The sequence below is a fragment of the Lampris incognitus genome, chromosome 10, assembly GCF_029633865.1.
Source record: "Lampris incognitus isolate fLamInc1 chromosome 10, fLamInc1.hap2, whole genome shotgun sequence".
Lineage (NCBI taxonomy): Eukaryota > Metazoa > Chordata > Actinopteri > Lampriformes > Lampridae > Lampris > Lampris incognitus.
This window is the reverse complement of record NC_079220.1, coordinates 39,600,610-39,624,305: the sequence shown is the minus strand read 5'-3', so window position 1 is coordinate 39,624,305 and position 23,696 is coordinate 39,600,610. Positions and strand designations below refer to the sequence as shown.

Genomic DNA, 23,696 nt, shown 5'->3' with positions numbered 1-23,696 from the left:
AGCCTCTTGAGTTGGTTTAGCTTTAAGCTGTTTACTTGTCTCCTTAGGACGTGCACCACTTGAAAATGGAAAATTTTGCATTGCTGTTGACTCGTTTTTGTGCCTTAACGAGCTTTCTGAGAGAGGGTCATACTCCTTTGCCATGGGGTTGAGAGAATTTGAAGTTGAACGCTGTTGAATGCTGCTTTCCTTTCCAGATAGGAATTCATGCCATCAGATTAAGCTTTGGATACACTCTTGCTGCCTGAAGCTTGAAGGATTTCCAGTTTAGCAGCTGTTGCAGCTATTTCAGCTTCTAGCTTGAGTTGCTCCCTTTTTCTCCGTAATTGCTGTTCCTGCTCCTCCAACGCATGCTACCCCTTCGTGCAGCTCTTTCAACCTCTGCTTTAATGCGTAAAGATGCTGTGGAACTACTGCTTTTGCTGCTGCCAGCGCTGTGTCTGCTCGAATGCTTACTAGCAACATTTGACACACTGTCTTCAGGGTGAATATCATCAATGACCTCATTTTCATCGTTGTCATTGTTTTCGACTTGCGATGACCAATTTTAATCACCATTTTTGATAGTTTGTGTCAACCATTTTTGCACATCATTAATGAAGTCATTATTCATCATCAATTTTGCCTTAAACCATGTTTGTTGTCTTTCAAGTTCATCACCATTCAATAAACCCATCAATGAATTATGCAATGATTTAACTTCATCCCACAAAGCAACAACTTAAGCAAAAGTGCATTTTACCTCGGGTTCGCAATCATTTTCTGTCATCAACTCTCCCACAATTTTCTTTAGATTACACGCTTTGTTTAATTTAGCCTTTCTTGTACTTTGTAACTTTTCAATTTTTTCACAAAGTGCCTTGCTGGTTAATTTAGCAATCCGCTTTGGCCTATCTGACTTGATTTCCCTATTTTCATTTTCATTTGAATCAATATCAGACATGCCATTATCATTCAAGCCTTTAGCGGCAGCCCCAATAGCCGCAGCAGTCCCAGTAGCCTCAGCAGGCCAGTCCAGCAAATTATCGTCGTTGTTTACGTCTGCCATTGCAACAGTCCCGCACGAACCCGGAAACGCAAGTCAAGTCAAAGTCAGCTTGTTTTCTTTTCAGCTACCAAGCTTGGATTTACGCTCAAAAATGTGTGCACACAGAGTCAAATGGCCATTAATTATTGTCTAGCGCTACTCATACCTCATGAGGAAGAATCAATAATTATCGGCGTTCCCACCGGTCCCGCTGAATCCACATCCGCTGCCGCACTGGACACCCGCCTGGGTCCGCAGTCGGCGTCCTCAAACTCGGCGTCCCCCGCACTGGAAACCCGCTTGGCTCCACCGTCGGCGTCCCGCACCGCGGCTCCAGCATGCACAGGTGGTCCGTCCTCACTCACGCTCAGGCAATGCGTGACGATCGTTTCAAAGTTCATGGAAGCGATTTTTTTGACTATTGTAAGTGGCTTTTCAATGAGTCACTGCTGCATGCCAGTGAAAGTAATTGACGCGCGCCGGCATCCGCTGTTGCATACATACACAATGTCCAGATGTTATCGTTGATTTGCTTCTTCATTTATTACATCAAACTTCTTTCTCACAGTTAGGTAGCCTATAGTAAATGTATACTGCTACTCTATCCTCGACGCCTCGGACGCGGTCAAAAAACTGTATGCCACCTAGCATCCACACCTGACCTCATTAACCCACTCGTATAAATGCACTCCCCAGCATAAGAAACTGCCACCTACTGACCAAAAGGTGAACTGACTCAAAATAAACACACAAATAAATCAATGGCCGTTACAGTAACTTTACTGTACCATTACCAGTACCATTTCCGTCTACCTCAACAACTAACAGACATGCGCACTTCACGTCATGGTAATAGACAGTACAACAGTGACACCTACTGGTAATTACTTTCACCTATCACATATCCCCCCTTAAGATGATTTTTCCAAACTAGAATAATAACATTGTCTTTCTTGTACTGACACTTCAACAAAAATAACAAAGACACCAAATATATTTGTATCGCTCAGTTCACTGTCAAAAGTCACTCTATTTAACAAATTAACCCTCAACTGGACATTCTAAATAAACAACTGAACCATTTTCATATTATTGCTACATTACACCTGTCGTACCCCCCCCTTTCAAAAAATATAATCCCACAGTCCATATATCCACACACCTCACAAATACAGCCTTATAGCTGGTTTACTCACTCTCCCAGAGCGAGTAATATTTGTCCCCTGTGCAAGATTAACTGGTGTCTTTGGAGCTGGGGTGACCTCAGTGTCTCCATCCTCTTCCGGATTGACCCAGTCAGGACCCTTGCTGATGGATGTGGGTGTTTTGGGTGTGGTCAACAGATGACGCCTGTTCTTTCTGTATTTCTCACCTTGAGCTGTTTCCACTATGTAAGACCTGGGAGTGGAGCTGGGATTGTGGACGACAGCTGGCGTTGTCCATCGTTTTTGTCCGTCCAATTTTCCAAGATGGCGGCGCGCTGGACGCAGTGGCTACTGCGGCTCCCTGTTCAGTGCTATGTTTTCTTTGTTATTTACACGTTCGTTTTAAGTTTACTTACAAGTGTAGGTCATGCGCTCTTCACAGCCGCCAGGAACTTTTACACCTCAGAACGGCTTACTCACTTCCCTCCACCATCACGACCAATTTCCCCATCGATATTATCTGCTCACCGGTCTCGCACTGGAAACGCTGCCCCCGTCGGGAACGTAAACAAAAGAGGGGGAAACGAGGCGGGCTACATGCTAAGCTAAGTAGCGCTCCCTTCAAAGTTTCCCTCCCCAGCATCTTCATGGCTAATTTCCGATTGTTAGCTAACAAAATGGACGAGATAAGACTCAGGCTATCCTCTCAGAAAAGGCTGCAGAACTGCTGTCTGCTGATGTTTACAGAGACTTGGCTCAACAGCAACATAGCCGACTTGGCAGTGGAGCTAGTGGGCCGCACAGCCTTCCATGCCGAAAGGACAGCGGACTCCGGCAAGATCCGTGGAGGATGTTTGAGTATTTATGTCAATAACTCTTGGTGCAACAATATAAAGATCGTTGAAAAGGCACTGCTCTGCTGATCTCGAGCTCCTTATGATTCAGTGCAGGCCTTTTTACCCCCACATGCTAATGCTAAGGTAGCACTTAAGCAGCTACAATGTGCCATCAGCAGACAACAAACGAAACACCCGGACAATGCCTTTATCATAGGTGGTGATTTTGATCAGGCTAACCTCAGGGCTGTATTGCCCAAATTTCGTCAGCATGTCTCCTGCCCGACTAGGGGACAAAACACCCTGGTCCATCTCTATACAAACATTAAGGACTCATACATAGCTACTCCCTGCCCCCACCTGGGGCATTCTGACCACCTCTGCCTATTTCTGGTCCCAGCCTACAAACCCCTAATAAAACGGGTCAAGCCAGCAGAAAAGACAATCACTGTCTGGTCAGAAGGAGCAGTCTCTGAACTCCAGGACTGTTTTGACAACACAGACTGGAGTATTTTTGCACATTCAGCTACCCATGGCTCCCTTATAGACATTAATGAACAAAATTCTGCCATACTATCCTACATTAAGTTTTGTCACAAAAAAAAATCAATCTGCACCTTCCCAAACCAGAAACCCTGGATGACCAGTGAGGTCTGACAGCTGCTAAAAGTCCGGGATACAGCGTTCAAATCAGGTAACTGTGAGCCCTACCGCGCAGCCAGATCCAACCTCAAAAATGGCATCAGAACAGCCAAACATAAATATTCCCTACAAATAGAGGACCACTTTCACAATAACTCCGATCCCCGGTGAATGTGGCAAGGCATTCAGTCTATCACAGACTACAGAAGCTCCAATAGCGGCCCCACTGTCCATGCCAGACAAGCTAAATCATTTCTATGCCCGCTTTGACAAGGACAATACTGACCCAGCCACAAAAATCCGCAGCCACCCAGAAAACCAGGTGTTCACTCTTTCGATCGCAGAGGTCAGAGAATCACTGCGCAGAGTGAACACACGGAAGGCTGCCGGACTGGACGGCATATTGGGTCGGGTCCTCCGGGAATGTACCGACCAGCTGGCTGAGGTCTTTACAACTATATTTAACTTCTCACTGTCCCAATCCATAGTCCCGGCATGCTTTAAAACCACCTCTATCATTCCTGTCTCCAAGAAACCAACATCCACATGTCTGAATGACTACTGACCCATATCACTCACCGCCATTGCCATGAAGTGCTTTGAGAGACTAGTTCTGGCTCACATCAAAAACATTATCCCCCCCACATTCGACCCACATCAGTTCATCTACCGTCCCAAAAGATCTACTGAGGATGCCATTGCCACTGCCCTGCACTTTGCTCTGACCCACCTTGAACTTAACAACACATACATCTGGATGCTGTTTATAGATTATAGCTCTGCCTTCAACACTATCATCCCCGCCAAACTAACCACCAGACTCCTCTCCCTTGGCTTCAACCCCTCCCTCTGGATCCTGGACTTCCTGACCAACAGAACTCAGTCTGTTAAGTTAGGTGACCTCACCTCCTTCACCCTGACCCTCAGCACAGGTGCCCCTCAAGGCTGTGTTCTGAGCCCCCTCCTTTTCTCCCTCTTTACCCACAACTGCCTGCCAACTCACCCGTCAAATGTTATAGTTAAGTTTGCACCCCACCACAGTCATTGGCCGTATCACTAACAATGAGGAGATGGCCTACAGGGGCGAGATTCAGCACCTCACATCATGGTGTACTACCAACAATCTTGTCCTCAATGTGCAGAAGACGAAGGAGCTGATTGTGGACTTCAGGAGGTCTAGAAGCTGCAGCCACTCCCCCATACACATCAATGGGGTGGAAGTGGAGCATGTTTCCAGCTTTAAATTCCTTGGAGTCCACATCAGCGAGGAACTTCCCTGGACATTAAACACCCAGGCCCTTGTGAAAAAGGCCCAACAACGCCTGAATTTCCTGAGGAGGCTGAGGATCATCCATCTATCCCTCAAAATTCTCACCAACTTCTACCCCTGCACTGCAGGGAGCATCCTGACCAGCTGCATCTCAGTGTGGTACGCCAACTGCACCTCAGTAGACCAGAAGGCTCTGCAGCAGGTTGTCAAGGCGGCCCAGCATATCACTGGTACTCAGCTCCCAGCCATAAAAGACATTCATCACAAACACTGCCTTCGAAGGGGTCTCAGCGTCAGCAAAGATCCCACCCACCCCAACCATGGACTGTTCTCCCCCCTGTGCTCTGGGAGGCACTACACGAGCCTCATAGCCCGCACTACCAGGCTCAAAAACAGCTTATTTCCACAAGCTGTTGCCCAACTGAACCTGGCTACCAACTGAATGTCTGTAGATATTTTTAAATATTTTGTAATCTTGCTCTTTTTTAACTTATTTTTAGCTTTTGGTCTTCATGTGTGTATATCTTATACTGTGTTTGCTGTGTTTGTCTGTGTCTGTCTTGCACTGTTTGGTGAAGCCACAGCCCTCATTTCATTTTTAACATGTGCCTGCACATTGTTTTTAATGACAATAAATTGAATTTAATTGAATTTAATTTAATTTTGTGAGCACAATGTCCCCTGGGCTCAGTGGGGGCAGAATCCTCGCTCCATTCCTGCGGTTATGATAATATGCCTGCTTCTGTTTAGCTGTGGCATCGGCCTTTTTAATTTCATCTTCGTCAGGCCCGTTTGGTTTCAGATTGTCCCGCAGAGTGGGTAAAGTGGTCCTGAGTTTCCTACCCATACGCAGTTTGGCTGACTGGCTTCGGTAGAAGCTGAGGTTGTGGCTCTGTATGTTAACAGAGTGAGGAGGGGGGGTCTTCCTGTCTTAGTATCCCATTCGCTATCTCGACAGCCCTGTCTGCATGTCCATTGCTCTGAGGGTAGTGTGGGCTTGACGTTACATGGACAAAATCATAGCCCTCACTAAACTTCCTCATCTCTGCTGAAGCTAGGTGGGGCCCATTGTCGCTCACTAACACTTCAGGGATGCCATATCTTGCAAATGTAGCTTTCAGCTTAGCCACTACCTGACTGCAAGTAGTTGTTGGCAGATTTAGGATCTCCAGGTATCTAGAGTAATAGTCACACACTGTCAAGTCTCATCTAAACCACCTTAATCTGCAAGGCAGGAACCACACTGTTGCAGACATGTATCAGTCGGTTGAAGCTTTCTGGTCAAAACTGAACCTTTTGGAGAGGGGGGAATAGCGTGATCCTCCCACGTGCTACATCCGTCTGGCAAAATTCCTCAATGTCGGGTGAAAAAAATCGGTTGGCGACTCCACATGTATTGGATGGAGGAGGCATGTGGTAGTCTGAAGCCCTCCGCAGATCAGCAGAGGGGGTGGAGCAGAGACTGGGACGGCTCGGAAGAGTGGGGTAATTGGCCGGATACAATTGGGGAGAAAAAATGTGGGGGGGGGGACTCCAAAAAAAAAGAAAAAGAACAAACATGACAGCTATTGCAATGCTCCTACTAATAATTTTACCCTCCACGTACATATGTGAGTCATTGTTTTCTTCAATGAACTTGATCAAGAACCAGGAAAGAAACAATCCAATGCAACATCTTGGCCAGTGCCTCAGGCTTGCCACAACAGAATTACAGGCCTGACATCAGAAGGATTGCCTCATCCTATCGCTCTCACTTCTCTCACTGATTGTTGAATAAATATCGATTTATTTTTGTCTATTTGTCCATAATTAAATTGTTGGTTTTGGACTTATTTTATTTCAAGAGTGCATTTTTTTCTTGTGTGACCCTCAACACAGGCTTAAAAATCCCAGGCCTAAATTATTACTACCACCACCACTACTACTACTACTAAGAAGAAGAAGAAGAAGAAGAAGAAGAAGAAGAAGAAGAAGAAGAATGATAATAATGCTAATAATAATCGTAATCACAGCAACAACAACATCTGCACATAAAACAACTTTTGCTGGTGTCATGGGAAAAAAAACAGACGTTTTGGCCCTTGGCTTGGCATGCATGACATGATTTGGCTCTTGAGGAAAACTAATTGGGGAACCCTGCACTAAACGTACAGACATCTAGAACTCTATTGCTCTCCTAAAGAAGTAATTGAAGTATACTGAGGGCCAGCGGCCGGCAGCGCAGAATGCACCACCTTTTCTATAGCTTGTTTGCAGTCACGTGATTCTGATGACGCGCGAGATTCAGATGGAGGGCAGGAAGTGAAAAGCAAAATGGACGAGATGGAGCTAGTTTATCCCGAACTGTGCTAGTTTAGACGATATTATGAGAGAAAGGTATGAACAGAAAGTAAGATATGTTGGACATGATCCTTATGTTATGAAGAGTGATTTTTTTTTTTGACGAAGTGGTCACTGCACACATGCGCGTTATCCGACTCCGCTCCTCCCGACTACAGATGACGGTTCGCAATGCATTTTTTTCCGCCGTTTTCGGTCAATTTTTTGCATCCCCCCCATGAACAACAACTTTTGGTACTCAATAAAAACTCCTTGTGGCTTCTCAGTTAATGACGCCAAACATAGGCACGTCGAAAGGTTGTCATAGTGCTTCCTATGTAGAAAATCACTTCCTGACGTCATATGCAAACAACCTATTGTGACAGCACAACAATTAAAGGGAAGACGACGCCAAGATGGCTGCCGAGTAAGTCGTGGTTGCTGAGCGTCTGCACAATAAACGATTTATCTGGTGAAAAACGAAGAAGTTGTCGTTTAAATAACTTTAACAACAACCGGAAGAACTTTTCAACGACTGAAAGCAGCTTAATGTCGAGTCGAGACAGGAAAAGATCGCAAAAGAGCAAAGTCCCCACGCCTGCGGTCCACTCGGGTAACATGCTTATATCCTCATGCCATGATTACGCTCGCTCCGTAGAACCAGTAACGATCACTATGGCAGAAGAAGAATTTCCTCCGCTACCTGTGACTCCATGCAAGTCCCCTACTGCAAAAAAAAGCTCTTTATGAGACTAAAGAGTCCACATCCCAAGATAACGCCGTCATCTCCATACTCTCCAAACTCATAAATGAACGAGCCGACTCTATTGAAAGGCTGGTGAGTGAAAACTCGAGAAAATCGACGAAAATACAGTGAAGATAGAAGGGATGAAAAAAACAATAGACTTTGCATGCAGTGAAGTAAAAGACACACAGAAGAAAGTGTCAAATGTTGAAGCTCGTCTTAAAGAGGAAGAGCGCAAAGCTGCCAGTCTTCAAACACGTGTGTGCGAGCTGGAGTCCTACTCACGACGGTGGAACCTGAAGCTTTATGGCGTTGCTGAAAACTCAACCGAAAATGTGAAAGAAAAAGCTTTAGAGGTTTGCCAGAATATCCTTCCAGAGGAAAAGAACAAGCTCTCAGATGTTACCTATGTTGCCCATCGTCTTGGAAAACCATCACAAAGCCGCTCCACTCCAAGAGCCATCATCATCCGATTCTCCCTGAGATCCTACAGAGATGCTGCGTGGAAGTCAGCAAAAAATAATTCTTTCCTGCGTGACAACAGGCTTCGTTTTGCTGAAGATCTCTCTCAACTCGTCAGGGAGGCCAGGCTGAAGATGTGGCCCATGGTGCAGAAGGCACGAAGTGAGGGGAACCCTGCATATTATGTAGGCGCACGAGCCTTCATCAATGGACAGGAAATTACCTGAGGTAAACATGACTGATTTCAACTGAGCCTTTTTCATGGCTTGCAGGTCCAACAAAGCTCAGTCTCCTGACTCTCTAAACTGGTGTGCTGTTAGACTTTTCATCACAGGGAGAACTGAGCCGACTTGAACTCTCATTTATTTTGCATTCTTTTCTGACAATATTTCTTACAATGTTTTATCCTAATGGTTTTTTTATAGACAACAGCTTGAAAAACTAAGTGGTTTAAAATATGTAGGACACCCTTATTTTGCTCAATTTATATTATATTGTCACCTACTATGTTGACTGTTCCAAGTGCAACTAATGCTCAGCGTACCAGGTCATAACTACTTGTTCAGTATTATTTCGTAAGTTTTCTTATCTTAAGAATTTCTTTGTCTATAGTTTCCCTAAACGCCAGGGGGTTAAGGAATGTTACAAAACGTAAATCATTATTTTTATTTTCGAAACAGTTTGATACGGATTTTTATTTCTGTCAAGAATCACACTCAATCGCAAGTGATGTGAATTTTTGGAAAGCCCAATGGGGTAACGATTTATGGTTTTCTCACAGCTCAGAAAGATCAGCGGGTGTCTTAACCATGAAAAATAGATATAACAGTGACATCCTACACACAGACACAGATCCTAAAGGACATTTTATCTGTCAAATTGTCAGTTATGATAAAATTATTTTGATTATTGTTAATGTGTATGGATACAACTCTAATTTAGAAAATTCTCAATTATTTACTGTCATAGAGAATAGACTTAAACATTGGCTCACGAAATTTTCAAATTCCCAAATAATAATTGGAGGAGACTTTAATGTAACTTTGAATCCACTTATAGATAGATGGCCACCTACAGAATATAATAACAGAAACAATTTTATTAAATCTTTTATAGAAAGATATGATTTAGTAGACATATGGAGAGTCAAATCCCCAGATACGGTAATGTTCACTTGGAAGAACAAAGGACACACAAGGCTTAAGGCTTTCTCGTTTAGATTTTTGGTTAGTTTCCAAACATTTTAATGAACAAGACATCACAGTAAATGTTATCCCTTGTCCCTTAAGTGATCATAAGGCTATCTACATATCAATTAATCTGTTTCCCTCTGATAAAAGCTGCAAAGCCAAATATTGGAAATTGAACAACTCTCTTCTTAAATATGAGGAAGTTAAAATGAAAATTTCACAACTGATAACGCTTTACTTTGATAAGGCAAAAATAAATAATTCATTCAGATTAAACTGGGAGCTATTTAAGTATGAATCAGTGAAATATTTTAGAACTTACGGAAGTAATCTTGCCAAAATTAGGAAATCAGAAGAAGAGAACATTATCACAGATATTTCTTTACTCTCTCAAATTTCATCAGACGCCTTAACAAAAGAAGACAAAATTAAATTGTATGAGTCACAAGAGAAACTTGATGTGATCTATAAAAGAAGGGCAGAAGGAGCGTTTATTAGATCGCGGACACAATGGCTAGAAAAAGGTGAACAGAACTCTGCATATTTTCTCAAACTAGAAAAATATCGTGCAAAAATTAATACCATTAATGAACTAAAAATTAATGATAATATAACAAATGACCCAAAACTAATAACTGATTTGACCTGTACACATCTGAATACTCTGAAGATAATACTCAAACGTTCCTGTATTCACTACAGCATACCTCTCGACTTAAAGACTCTGAAAGAGATCTTTGTGATCTCCCCTTATCACTAACAGAGGTTAGCAACTGTATTAATTCTTTAAAGGATAACAAATCTCCGGGAACAGATGGCTTATCTTCTGAATTCTATAAATTGTTTTCACAGCAGATGGCACCATTTCTTCTACAAGTGTTTAATGAAAGCCTATCGTCCAGTTGTTTACCTGCACGTATGACTCAAGGTTTAATTACATTCATTCCTAAACCACGCAAAGATCCGCTTTATATTGACAACTGGCGCCCAATCTCTCTTCTAAATAATGACTATAAAATATTGGCCATGATTCTTGCTAGAAGAATCAAGAAAGTTCTAGATTCCATAATTGATGAAGCACAATCAGGATTCATGCCTAATAGACACATCACCAACAATATTAGACTAGTTTTAGATGTACTTGATTACTCACACCTCATTTCTGATAACAGCTTTTTGCTCTTCTTAGATGTCTTTAAAGCCTTTGGCACGGTGGAACATACTTTTCTCTTTCATTCATTAAAAAAATTTGGTTTTGGAGACTTTTTTTGCAATACAATTAAAACCCTTTACAATAATGCCAACTGTTCAATCAAGCTTAAGTATGGGTCATCATCCAGGTTTGAGGTCAAACGTGGCGTTCGTCAAGGTTGCCTGATATCGCCATATTTATTTCTACTCGCTGCCCAACTATTATGTGACCATATTAAGTGTATTAATCTGAAAGGCGTTTCTATTGCTGATAGAACTATTGTAATTGTTAACTAGCGGATGACACCACTTTATTTCTAAAAGACAGCTCCCAAGTACCTTTAGCTATTAATATTATAGAACAACTTACTAAAGCTTCGGGCCTTCATTTAAATCTTAAAAAAATGTGAATTATTAGCTATCAAAGATTGTTGTGTTGATTCAATTTCCAATATTCAAGTTAAAAATTCGGTTACTTATTTAAGTATCATTATAGATAAAAATTAATCCCAAAGATGTAACACTAACTTCAATCCAATAATTAACAAAACTAAACAAAAATTCAATCTGTGGCTCTTACGTGACTTATCTTTAAGGGGCCGAATTCTCCTCTCAAAGGCTGAAGGAATATCAAGATTAACATATGCTGCACTGTCATTAGGTATAGGTAGTCATATATGCAAAACAATAGATAAAATATTATTTGATTTTGTATGGAAAAACCGCACCCATTATCTTAGATCTGTTCTGATGAGCGAATACAATAATGGTGGCCTTAATTTTTTAGACTTTTCCACACTAAATTACACCTTTAAAATAAATCGGATCAGACGTTACCTTATATGTCCATCTTCTCTTTGGAATTTCATTCCCAATTTTGTCTTTTCTTCAATTGGTGGTCTTAAATTTTTGCTTCTATGTAACTATAACATTGACAAAATTCCCCTCAAACTTTCTTCGTTCCACAAACAAATGTTACTGGCATGGTGTCTAATTTACAAACACAACTTTTCTCCTCACAGGTTTTTTATTTGGAATAATAGATATTTGCCGTATGAAAACAAATCTATCTTTTTCAAACAGTGATTTGACAACAATATTCTTTTGATTAGTCAGTTGTTCAACCAACATGGGCAACTTTACAATTAGGTTGAATTCATTCAACATTATAGATTCCCTGTTACACCTAAAGAATTTTCTATTGTTTTTGATGCTGTTCCCTCTGGTATTGTTTCAATTTTCAAAGGTGTTAATGTGAATGTTAATCTCCCTATATCAGTAGATGTAACTGAAACAACTGTTGGGAAAGCATGCTTTTCATGGAACACCAAGAACAAAAACAAGATTATTCGTCAAATGTTTCAACAAGATATTAGTAGCTCACCCTCTGCCTTATCTTATTGGTCTGCCTTTGTTGGTGAAAAAATTGTTTGGGAAAAGATTTGGCTTTTACCTCATAAGTTCCTCTTGACTAATAAAATAAAAGAAATATCTTTCAAAATTATTCATAGATTCTATCCAACTAATCAATATTTGCAGAGACTTAAGAAGGACATTGATGTGAGTTGTTCTCTCTGTGGTTTGTTTAATGAAACATTGGTTCATTTATTTTGGTCTTGCCCACACACTAAACAACTGTGGAGTAGGTTGTCTCGTTTGATTATTGATCATATTTACCCTCATTTCACCCTGAGTTGGAAAAATGTATTGTTTGGATATACTGAATTTGATAGGAACTTCGATTCTCAGCATTATTTAATCAATTTGCTAATTATCTTAACAAAGTTTTATATTCACAGATCTAAATTCTCTAGCAAAAAACCTAATTTTCCTGAGCTGTCTGCGTATATCAAACAATATATTTCATCAATATCTGATAGTGAAAATAAAAAAGCTGTAAAAACATATAAGCACTTTATGATTTACAAAATATTTAGTTAAGTATGTAATTTATTTGTTTTACTTTATACAACCCCCCTGGCGTATTTATGTTAATGTTTATGATAATATATGTGTTAACGTTGTATACATTTGATAATGTGACTATTGTTGATTGACATTGTTGTATACTATTTTTGTACACATATGTTAATAAAGTTCTTTAAAAAAAGCACAACAATGAAAGAGATAGTACACCTACAGTTAAGGTCAAAATTATTAGCTCCCACGGAACTATGGAACATTTCCCTAAAATTCTGCCCAATGTTTGCATCATTCATAAACATTTACATAGTAAAACATTCATCAATGTTAAGGCCCCGATTTTGTACATTTTGGTATGTACAATAAATCTTCAGGTTTGCTTTATAAAAAAATGTAGTGAAAATTGAGGTGGTCAAAATTATTAGCTGCCATGTGATTTTTTTGCTTTCAAAACACACCTGACCAATCGATCAGCTTTCAAACCACACCTGAGTAATCAATCAGCATTGAACTTTACTTAAGGGACTCCAATGAACAGGGCTAGTGGCACTTGAACACTTGATTGAGAGGGACTACTCTTAAATTCTTGGCAAGAAGTAATTTCAGCATGCCAAAAAGTAAAGAAATAAGTCTGGAACTCAGAAAGATGATAGTGGATGCTCATTTTAAGGGGGAAGGCTATACTGCCATTTCCAAGCAATTCACAGTGTCTAGAACAGCTGTACGTTGTATCATTGCAAAGTACAAGGAGACACATTCTGTTAGAAACAAACCTGGGCGTGGTCGAAAGTGCAAGATTTCAAAAACTTTGGGGGGGGGGGAATAGTCAGAGATGTCAAAAACAAACCACGGATCCCGGAGTTCTGCTGAACTGGCCTCTTCTGGACTTGATGTTTCAAGAAAGACTGTTGTGAGGGCTCTTCATTGTGGTGGGCTTCAAGGTCATCGTCCAAGAAAAACTCCATTGCTCACACAGCGGCATATCAAAGCCAGACTGAAGTTTGCCCGTGAACATTTGAAAGATGGGCATGAGTTTTGGAAGTCTGTCCTTTGGTCTGGTGAGACTAAACTTGAGCTGTTTGGGCACATGGATGTTGCTTTTGTTTGGCAAAGGAAGGGGGAGGCCTTCAACCCTAAAAACACAGTTGCCACCATTAAACATGGTGGTGGGAGCATAATGCTGTGGGGCTGCTTTGCTGCTTCAGGCACAGGGAACTATGTTTGGGTGCATGGTGGGTGCAAGAAAGAAGATTATGTTGACATTTTGAAGGATAATGTAAAGAAACCTGCTGCCACTCTAGGTTTAGGTCGCTGCTGGGTCTTCCAGCAAGACAATGACCCAAAGCATACATCCAAGTTGGTCCAAAACCTTTTGAAGGACACCAAAATCAAGGTCCTGGAGAGGCCCTCTCAGAGCCCAGATCTTAATCCTATTGATAATCTGTGGCGGGAGCTCAAGGTTAATGTCCATGCTCGAAAACCACACAGTTTGGATGAGCTGGAACAATTTGCCATGGAAGAATGGGCTAAGCTCCCTCAAGAGACATGTGCCAACCTAGTTATGAACTACCAAAAGAGGTTATTGCCAGTTGTGAGTCAGAAAGGTTACACTATTGACCATTAATTGTCAGAGGGCTAATAATTTTGGCCTTTTATTTTTTTTTCTTGTTTCAATTCAGTGCATCAGTAAAATATCTTTATCAAGCTTAGTGGAGATTTTGTCTTTGTTCTTTTAGAATTCATTAAACTATAAACACTTTTGGTTATAGTCATTTCCATGGAAAAGTTAAGGGTTTTGTTTGATTTCATAAACGGGGATAATAATTTTGACCTTAACTGTATATTTCACACCACGTGCGCCATGGGTCATGCTTGGTTTCTCCACAACCATCTTAGCGTCCTGACCCTTAGGTTGAGAACCAACAGTATAGAGGATGTACAGTAAAGGGGACAGGATACACCCCTGGGTTTGTGTCTGTGCCTGTTGAAGATGTTGAGATAGGACACCATTAACCCTAGTGCTCTGGGGCCTGCATGACAAAAATCCATAATCTATTTCAAGGTTAAAAAGTGACAATAATTTAATAACTAAAATGTGTGGCTGTGTTGTAAATGGCAATGGACAGCATTTATATAGCACTTTTTTTCCAAAAGCGCTTTACAATAAATCTACTACTACTACTACTACTACTACTACTTTCAGCTGCTGCCGTTAGGGGTTACCACAGCAGATCATCTGTGTCCATTTCTTCCTGTCTTCTGCATCTTCCTCTCTCACACCAGCCACCTGCATGTTCTCCCTCACCACATCCATAAACCTCCTCTTTGGCATGCCTCTTTTCCTTTTCCCTGGCAGCTCCATATTCATCATCCTTCTCCCAATATACCCAGCATCTCTCCTCTACACATGTCCAAGCTATCTTAATCTGGCCTCTCTTGCTTTGTCCCCAAACTGCCCAACCTGAGTGGTCCTTCTAATATAATCATTCCTAATCCTGTCCTTCTTCGTCATTCCCAATGAAAATCTTAGCATCTTCAACTCTGCCACCTCCAGCTCTGCCTCCTGTCTTTTTGTCAGTGCCACTGTTTCCAAATCATATAAAAATAACATAGCTGGTCTCACAACCACCTTGTAAACCTTCCCTTTAACTCTTGCTGGTACCCTTCTGTAACAAATCACTCCTGACACTCTTCTCCACCCACTCCACCCTGCCTACACTCTTTTCTTCAGCTCTCTTCTGCACTCCCCGTTACTTTGGACAGTTGACCCCAAGTATATACACCTTCGTCACTCATGCTCCTTCATCACCTGTACTCCTTGCCTCCTCATCATTCCACTGTCCTCCCTCTCATTCACCCATAGGTATTCCGTCTCGTTCCTACTGACTTTCATCCCTCTTCTCTCCAATGCATACCTCCACCTCTCCAGGCTCTCCTCAACCTGCACTCTACTCTTGCTACAGATCACAATGTCATCCGCAAACATCATAGTCCACGGAGACTCCTGCCGGATCTCGTCCATCAACCTGTCAATCACCATTGCAAACAAGAAAGGGCTCAGAGCCGATCCTTGATGTAATCCCACATCCACCTTGAACCCATCTGTCATTCCAACTGCACACCTCACCATTGTCACACTTCCCCTTATACATATCCTGCACCACTCTTTCATACTTCTTTGCAACTCCCGACTTCCTCATACAATACCATACCTCCTCTCTTGGCACCCTGTCATATGCGTTCTCTAAATCTACAAAGACACGATGTAACTCCTTCTGGCCTTCTCCATACTTCTCAATCAACATTCTCAGAGCAAACATTGCATCTGTGGTGCTTTTTTGTGGCATGAAACCATACTGCGGCTCGCTAATCATCACCTCTTCTCTTCTATTACTCTTTCCCAATAAATGCCTCACATTAACGCATGAATGGTGTCAGCCGTGCTAAGCTCAATGGGAGCAGTTAGGGGTTAAGTGTCTTGCTCAGGGACAATTCAACATTTTTGCCAGGGCTTGAACCAACAACCCTGCAGTTACCAGACAACCTACTCTACTGCTGAGCTACTGCCACCCCATTGTGTTAAAAGCAGGAGAGAAATTAATGAATAAAAGTATTGCATGTGTTTTTGTGCCCTCAGTGTTCTTCTCAGGATACTTAAGTAGAGGTGCAGTTGCATCTTCAACACCTCTAATAGCTCAAAAGGTAAATTGCATGGGGTCGAGAAACCCCTCCACCTTTTTGACTAACTGATGCTTGAGCAGTCCCTCAAATTATTTTATGACCACTGTCTGTGACAGTGTCTGTGAGTGAGTGAGATGATCCGAGGCACCCAGGAGTAATATATACTTAGGGGGGGCCAATCAGGGAGACTGGGCGCAGGTGTGCAGGACAGGGCAGGAACTGTACAGCCAATCGGAGAAAGGGCAGGGAGATTGGGCACAGGTGCCCAGGACAGGGCAGGAACTGTACAGCCAATTGGAGAAAAGGGATGGGGATTGGGCACAGGTGCGCAGGCCAGGGCAGGAACTGTACCACCAATCAGAGATAGGGGAAGGAGATTGGAAGCAGGTTTGCAGGAACCGCACAGCCAATGGGAGAAGGGAACAGGTGAGTGAAGCCGGGCATTCAGGTTCACTCAGGCAAATGGGCACAGGTGAACTGAAACATCAATCGGGATGGAGACGGGCGAGTCCCAATGACCCAGACCACATAGCATTGACAGGACCCCCCCCCCCCCCGAGGGACGGATTTCAGACGTCCCAAATGAACAACCCATGGGCACCAAGCAGGATGGACGGAGGGGGTCTGGGGGGAGGGATGAATGGGACCAGGGTTCTCAGTCAGATTGCCTGAGGGCTGGATCAAGGAACGGAAATGATCTGGAGGATGACCACGATGCAGGACCAAAGGGCAGAACAGCTACGGCAGATGGGCAGGTGGATGACCTGGAGGTCAGTGATGTAGACGGGTCAGCTGCTCGGGAGGCCGGCGATGCAGGCAGGACTGAGGCAGTGGGACAGCCACTCGGGGACCAGACTTCAGAGGCGGCGGGGCGGCTGCTAGGGAACCAGATGTCAAAGGCGGCGGAACGGCCGCTTGGCGGGCCAGAGGCGGCCGGACGGCTGCTTGGGGACCAGATGTCAGAGGCGGCAGGACGGCCGCTCGGGGAACAGGTTTCGAGGCGGCGGGTTGGTCGTTCAGGGAACAGGCTTCAGAGGCGGCGGGACAGTCGCTTGGCGGGCAAGCTTTGGAGGCAGCGGGACAGCCGCTCGGGGGGCAGGCTTCGAAGGTGGCGCTACGGCCACTAGGGGGGCAGGCTTTGGAGGTGGCGGGACGGCTGCTCAGGGAACAGACTGGTCGCCGGCAGGGGCGGCCGACGGCTCAGGAACAGACCACATGCCGGCAAGGGTGACCGACGGCTCAGGAACAGACCACAGATTGGCAGGGGCGGCTTACGGCTCGGGAACAGCCCGCAAGTCGGCAGCGGCGGCCGACTGCTCCGGTACAGACCACACGCCGGCTGGGGCAGCCAACAACACAGGAACAGAGCGCAAGTCGGCAGGGGCGACCAATGGCTCAGGAACAGACCGCACGTCAGCTGGGGTGGCCGACGGTTCTGTAACGCCAGACGGCTTAGGAACAGACCATACATCGGCAAAGGTGGCCGCAGGCTCAGGAAAAGACCACACGCCGGAAGGGCCGGACGGTGCTTCAGGAACACACCGTACGTCGGCAGGGGGATGGCCGACGGCTCAGAAACAGACCGCATGTTGGCAGAGGCGGCCAACGGCAAAGGAACAGGCTGCACATCGGCAAAGACGGCCGACGGCACAGGAACAGACCGCATGTCGGCAGGGGCGACCAATGGCTCAGGAACAGGCCGCACGTCAGCCGGGGTGGCCGACGGCTCGGGAACAGACCACATGTTGGCAAAGGCGGCCAACGGCAAAGGAACAGGCTGCACATCGGCAAAGACGGCCGACGGCACAGGAACAGACCGCATGTCGGCAGGGGCGACCAATGGCTCAGGAATAGACCGCAAGTCAGCCGGGGTGGCTGACGGCTTGGGAACAGACCACACGTCGGCAAAGGCGGCCAACGGCAAAGGAACAGACCGCACGTCGACAAAGACGGCCGATGGCACAGAAAAAGACTGCACGTCGGCAAAGGTGGCCGACGGCTCAGAAACAGACCGACAATTCTGGAACAGGAAGGTGCAGCCGAGACTCAGGGGCACTGGGCAGCTGAGACTCCGGGACGCTGGGCAGCTGAGGCTCTGGGAGGCAGCTGAGGCTCCGGGTCGTTGGGCTGCTGAGGCTCTGGGACACTGGGCAGCCAAGAGGCTGTAGTGCTGGACAGCCGAGACGCTGTAGTGCAGGGCTTGGGAGGAACCAGTTTCAGCTGGAATTTCCACCTGAAGAAAGCCACTTCTTGGGATAAGTCAGGGTCCCACTTCCAGATAGTAGTCAGAAGCTTAAAGAAGTCCGGCTCTTCATTGAGGAAAGTGTCCCTCGACACACCAAAATCCTCACAAGTGTATGACACGCTGAGCAGGTCTGCTGGGTCCATATTTGGTCGGATCGTACTGTCACGACGGGAGCAGGGAGAGCACCCAAGTGCAGACAGCAGAGACAAACTGGGCCAGAACAAAGCTTTAATCAAAATAACGAACTTGCAAACAGCAGGTACAGATGGCAGTTACAGACAGCAGGGAAGGCTCACAACAGGACCTGGCGCAGGATACAGACAGCAGGGAAGGCTCACAACAGGACAATGGCACCGGCAGCCGTAATCCTGTACGCACCATGCGTACAGGGATCTGTACGCACCGTGCACTATTAGCTATTAGCCAATGACGTTTACACCAATCATCAGCCTTCAAATGTATTCGCGTCAAACAACGTGAGTGGCAAAAAAACAACAACAAACGAACAAAATCATTAAAAAAAAATTACACACAGTGTGTACAGGATTATGGCTGCCAGCGCCACTGCAACAGGACGTGATACAGCCGGCGACCAAGAGTCTCTGAGACTGTCTGTGAGTGTGTGAGATGATCCGATGGGGAGCCCGGACAACCAGGGATAATATATACCCAGGGGGGCCAATCAGGGAGACTGGGTGCAGGTGTGAAGGACAGGGCAGGAACCGTACAGCCAATTGGAGAAAGGGGAGGGAGGTTGGGCGCATGTGTGCAGGAACCACACAGCCAACTGGAGAAGGGAACAGGTGAGTGAAGCCGGGCAATCAGGGTTACTCAGGCAAACGGGTGCAAGTAAACCAAAACACCAATCAGGGGATGGGGACGGGCGAGTCCCAATGACCCAGATCACATACCTATGACAACTCACCAATTTAGATAGATTTTTACCATCTGTTCGTTCATCTGTGAAATCCTGACTGTCATTAAATCTCAGATAAAACCCATTCAACGCATCAGCTAATTCTACATTGCTGTTAAAACCCTCAATGTTAATTGGCTTGTTGTTCTGCACAATACTCTGTTACATCATCCACTCCATAATCTACTCCACTTCAAAACTTTTCCCCATCCCAGCTGCATTATGTTAGTCACAAAATATTTCATTAAATATAAATGATGCTACACTTATTTGTATGATGGTTTGCACAAAACAAGGAACACATATGCTTCTTTGCATGTAATGCAAATTGGTACATTGTAGTATTAATATGTGGACCAAGAAATATGTTTCTGTTTTTTGCATTCAACAATCTTAATATAGATTTGTCGATTGTAGTATTCATCTTTTTCCCTTTCTATTGCTTTATTTTATTTCATAATAATACATATTTGTCAGCTGTGATGCAGAATTCCTCCCATACAAAACACCAAACACACACACACACACACACACACACACACACACACACACACACACACACACACACACACACACACACACACAAACGTCCTTTCAGCCCCTTTATCACGCATACAGACACACTGACCTGTCCAGGACAAGCTCTTCAAGTTTGTGAAGGTCACAAGCGATATATTCCAGGGCCATGTCAGTGATACGTGGGCACCAGGACAGGTCCAGGCTACGCAGCTTGCGCAGGTTCTCAGCCACCAACTCAACACCATCATCTGTAATTTTCGAGCAGCCAGAGAGGCTGAGGGCAGTCAGGTTGGGAAGGCTGTGGACCATATTGACCACACCGTGGTTGGTTATCTCCCAGCAGGATTGGAGCCTCAGTGTGTGAGTGGTGTAACCCTGGGGGAGAAAGGGGTTTAAAAAGCAGATAGTTAATTTGACAAAAAGATATAAGAAAAAGAACATTCTTGTCTGGAATGAATAAAGACTGTCTTTCTGGATGACTAGACATTTTTGTCCATCATAACTCCAATGAAATTAATTTTAAAGCAACCCCTTGGACTGCAACCTCCTTTTACTAAGAGGCATATAGTAGCGCAAATACATAAAGAAAAGTGAGGGATGGACACACTTTAAACATAAAGACTGAGCAGTTGATTCAACAGAACCTGTTTGACCCACTGCAACTTGTATTTGAGAAAAAAAATCCAGTGTACATTTTTTTATATACTTTATTGATCCTCGTTGGGAAATGATGCTCTGCATTTAACCCAACCTAGCTGTGTAGCTAGTAGCAGTGGGCAGCCACCGTGCAGCACCCGGAGACCAACTCCAGTTCGTCTTGCCATGCCTTGGTCAAGGGCACAGACAATGAGCACTATCCTTAACATGCATGTCTTTTTGATGGTGCGGGAAACCACAGCACCCGGAGAAAACCCACCACAGACATGGGGAGAACATACAAACGCCACACAGAGGACGACCTGGGATAAACCCAAAGGTTGGACAAGCCCGGGGTTCGAACCCAGGACCTTCTTGCTGTGAGGTGACAGCGCTAACCACTGTGCCACCGTGATACCATAATAGAACTTGAGCTGGCAGTGAGTCCAGAGATGGCCAGGCAGCTGGTTATGCTCTTTGATATATTGGGCCTCATGCTTTAGTGTAGCTACTTTTTGGTAAAACCATTTAATTTTTTTCCCCTAAATTTCAAGAGTAGTTCAAGGCAGTGGACAGTGTTAGGGAAATACACATTCTATGGCACATTTTAGGCACTATACAGGTTTTATCCCAAGCTGTTTTAAGCTGGTTTAAGTTCCTAATTAATAAAAAAATGGCAAAGTACAACTTTTGACAATTTTTGACTTAGCCTATTAAATATATGACTGACAACTGATTTACACAGTGCTGTTACACTAACATCTGTGACACACCACATTATTCTCCTGAGACCATGCGGCCACATATGATGCCATGCTTCACATGCACATTTCGGCACCTTATACTTCATTCTGCTTAAGTGACCCTGCTTTTAAAATACGCTATCTCAGCCAGGATAGGGCGGTCAGATACAGATAATTTTATGTATAAGGTTAGAGATAGTTAAGTTTAGGTATTAAATTGGACAAGGTTAATTTTAGTTATGGGTTTGATGTTGTTAGATTAGGATTAGTTTCTGGGAGGTGGTTGAAACTGAGCTTTTTGAGGGCAGGGTCACATATTCTAATAGTTCACAGATTTTGGTCTAACATCGGCTGTCTGCCCCTCCTTCTGCCATTGTTATGATCAGAGTTCATAAATGTTCTCTTATATTTGCGAATGAGGAAATCAGCCAATGCGGTTCAAAGAAGGTTAAATCAGTTCATCTGGATACAACGTTTATTGACAGACATGTTTCATCACTCAACTTCTTCAGTCCAAACTGACTGCAGGTATCCCCACCCCTTATAAACAACACAGCACAACACAGCTGCATAACGACCGACACCAACGTCCAGTTTCCTATGCAAATATGGGTGTGACCATTGATCATGTGTACTATTCACGGGATTAGGGATTGTTGCAATCACAGCATTGTAAAATGGTGACAGATGTATAATGACCGAAACCAATGACCAGTTAAATGATCAAATATGGTCAAATATGGGTGTGACCATTAACTAGAGTTTCGATGGCCATGTGTACCATCCACAGAGAGTTGGGAATAGTTGCAGTCAAGCCCCCCCCCCCCAGTTCAGGGATGGTCGTTCTCTCTTAACACAAATGGCCTCGTTGAATCCCCGTTCAAACCAGCGTTCCTGCCTATCAACGATGTGCATATCCTCATCCCTGAAAGAGTGGCCCCTTGCCTGAAGGTGGGTGTGGACTGCAGAGTCCTGGCCTGATGTGTTAGCTCTCCTGTGTTGTGCCATTATTTTGGCCAGCATCTGTTTAGTTTCAATGGTCACACCTATATTTGCATATGAAACTGGTTGTTGGTTTCGGTCGTTAGGCACAGTATTGTACTGTATTGTTTGTAAGCGGTGGGGATACCTGCAGTCAGTTTAGACTGAAGATGTCACTTAGTTGAGTGATGAACTGTATCTGTCTATAAACGTTGTATCCAGATGAACCGATTCAACCTTCTTTGATTTTCTTACCTGGATTATTGAGTATGCATCAAGACAGCCAATGTGGCATTACTTTCAGTTCCTTTTGAGGCTTTCAGTTGTCTCCACTTCTCGAACAAATAAACAATTTTGACCTGATGGTGAAATAGGCTATGTCATATTTCCTGTTGTCTGTAGAGTGCTTGTGCTGTCGCAGTCTTCCACATAGCCATGGTGGCGCATGTCAATCCGGATTGTAGGCCTTTTAAGATAATTTAGTGGTAGCCATACAAACATGTACCCTGGCTCTGCTGAATAACAGAAGCTAAGCAGGTATGGGCTTGGCTAGTAAGTGGATGAGAGACCTCCCGGGAAAACGGTTGCTGCTGGAAGTGGTGTTGGTAGGCCACAGGGGGCAGTCCCCCCTCTGGTCCTAATGAAAAATACAAATAAAAAAAGCAACAAAATCCCAATGCAGTGACGGGGACACTGTGCTGTAGCAGATGCCATCCTTCGGAAGACGTTAAATCGAGGTCTTGACTCACTGTGGTCATTAAAGATTCCATGACACTTATCTCAAAGTGCAGGGGGTCCCCCGGTGTCCTGGCAAAATTCCCAATATGGCTATCTCCATCTGACCATCAAATTATCCCCCAGTGTAATTGGCTCAATGACTGCTCCCTCTCAACCTCAAGCTGATGTGTGGTGAGCGTTCTGGTGCAAAACAGCTGCCGTGCATCACCCAGGTGGGTGCTACACTTTGGGTGTGGTTGAGGTGAGTTTCCCCCTTTCACTGCAAAGTGCTTTGGGTGTCTAGATAAAGTGCTGTATAAATGTAATCCACCATTTGAACTATAAAGGGTAATATAAAATTGTTTAAACTGGTTATTGATTGTGTTATGGTTGGTAGTCTTTACCCCAGCTGCTGTGAAAATTTCCGGAATAGTGTTAGCGGCTGTGGACTGTCTAACCTGATGGGCTAATAGTTTTCCAGCGTTCTCTCCATGTTCATAAAATGTCT

General features: G+C 44.1%; 1 protein-coding gene across 1 annotated transcript in view; it reads right to left on the bottom strand.

The window, feature by feature from the left end:
- The window catches only part of fbxl16 (F-box and leucine-rich repeat protein 16), a 267,781-nt gene that overhangs the window by 58,444 nt on the left and 185,641 nt on the right, over nucleotides 1-23,696 (bottom strand). The window contains exon 4 of the mRNA XM_056288272.1: nucleotides 20,221-20,486. Coding sequence (XP_056144247.1) covers nucleotides 20,221-20,486 — 266 coding nt within the window. The remainder of the gene's footprint in view (nucleotides 1-20,220; nucleotides 20,487-23,696) is intronic.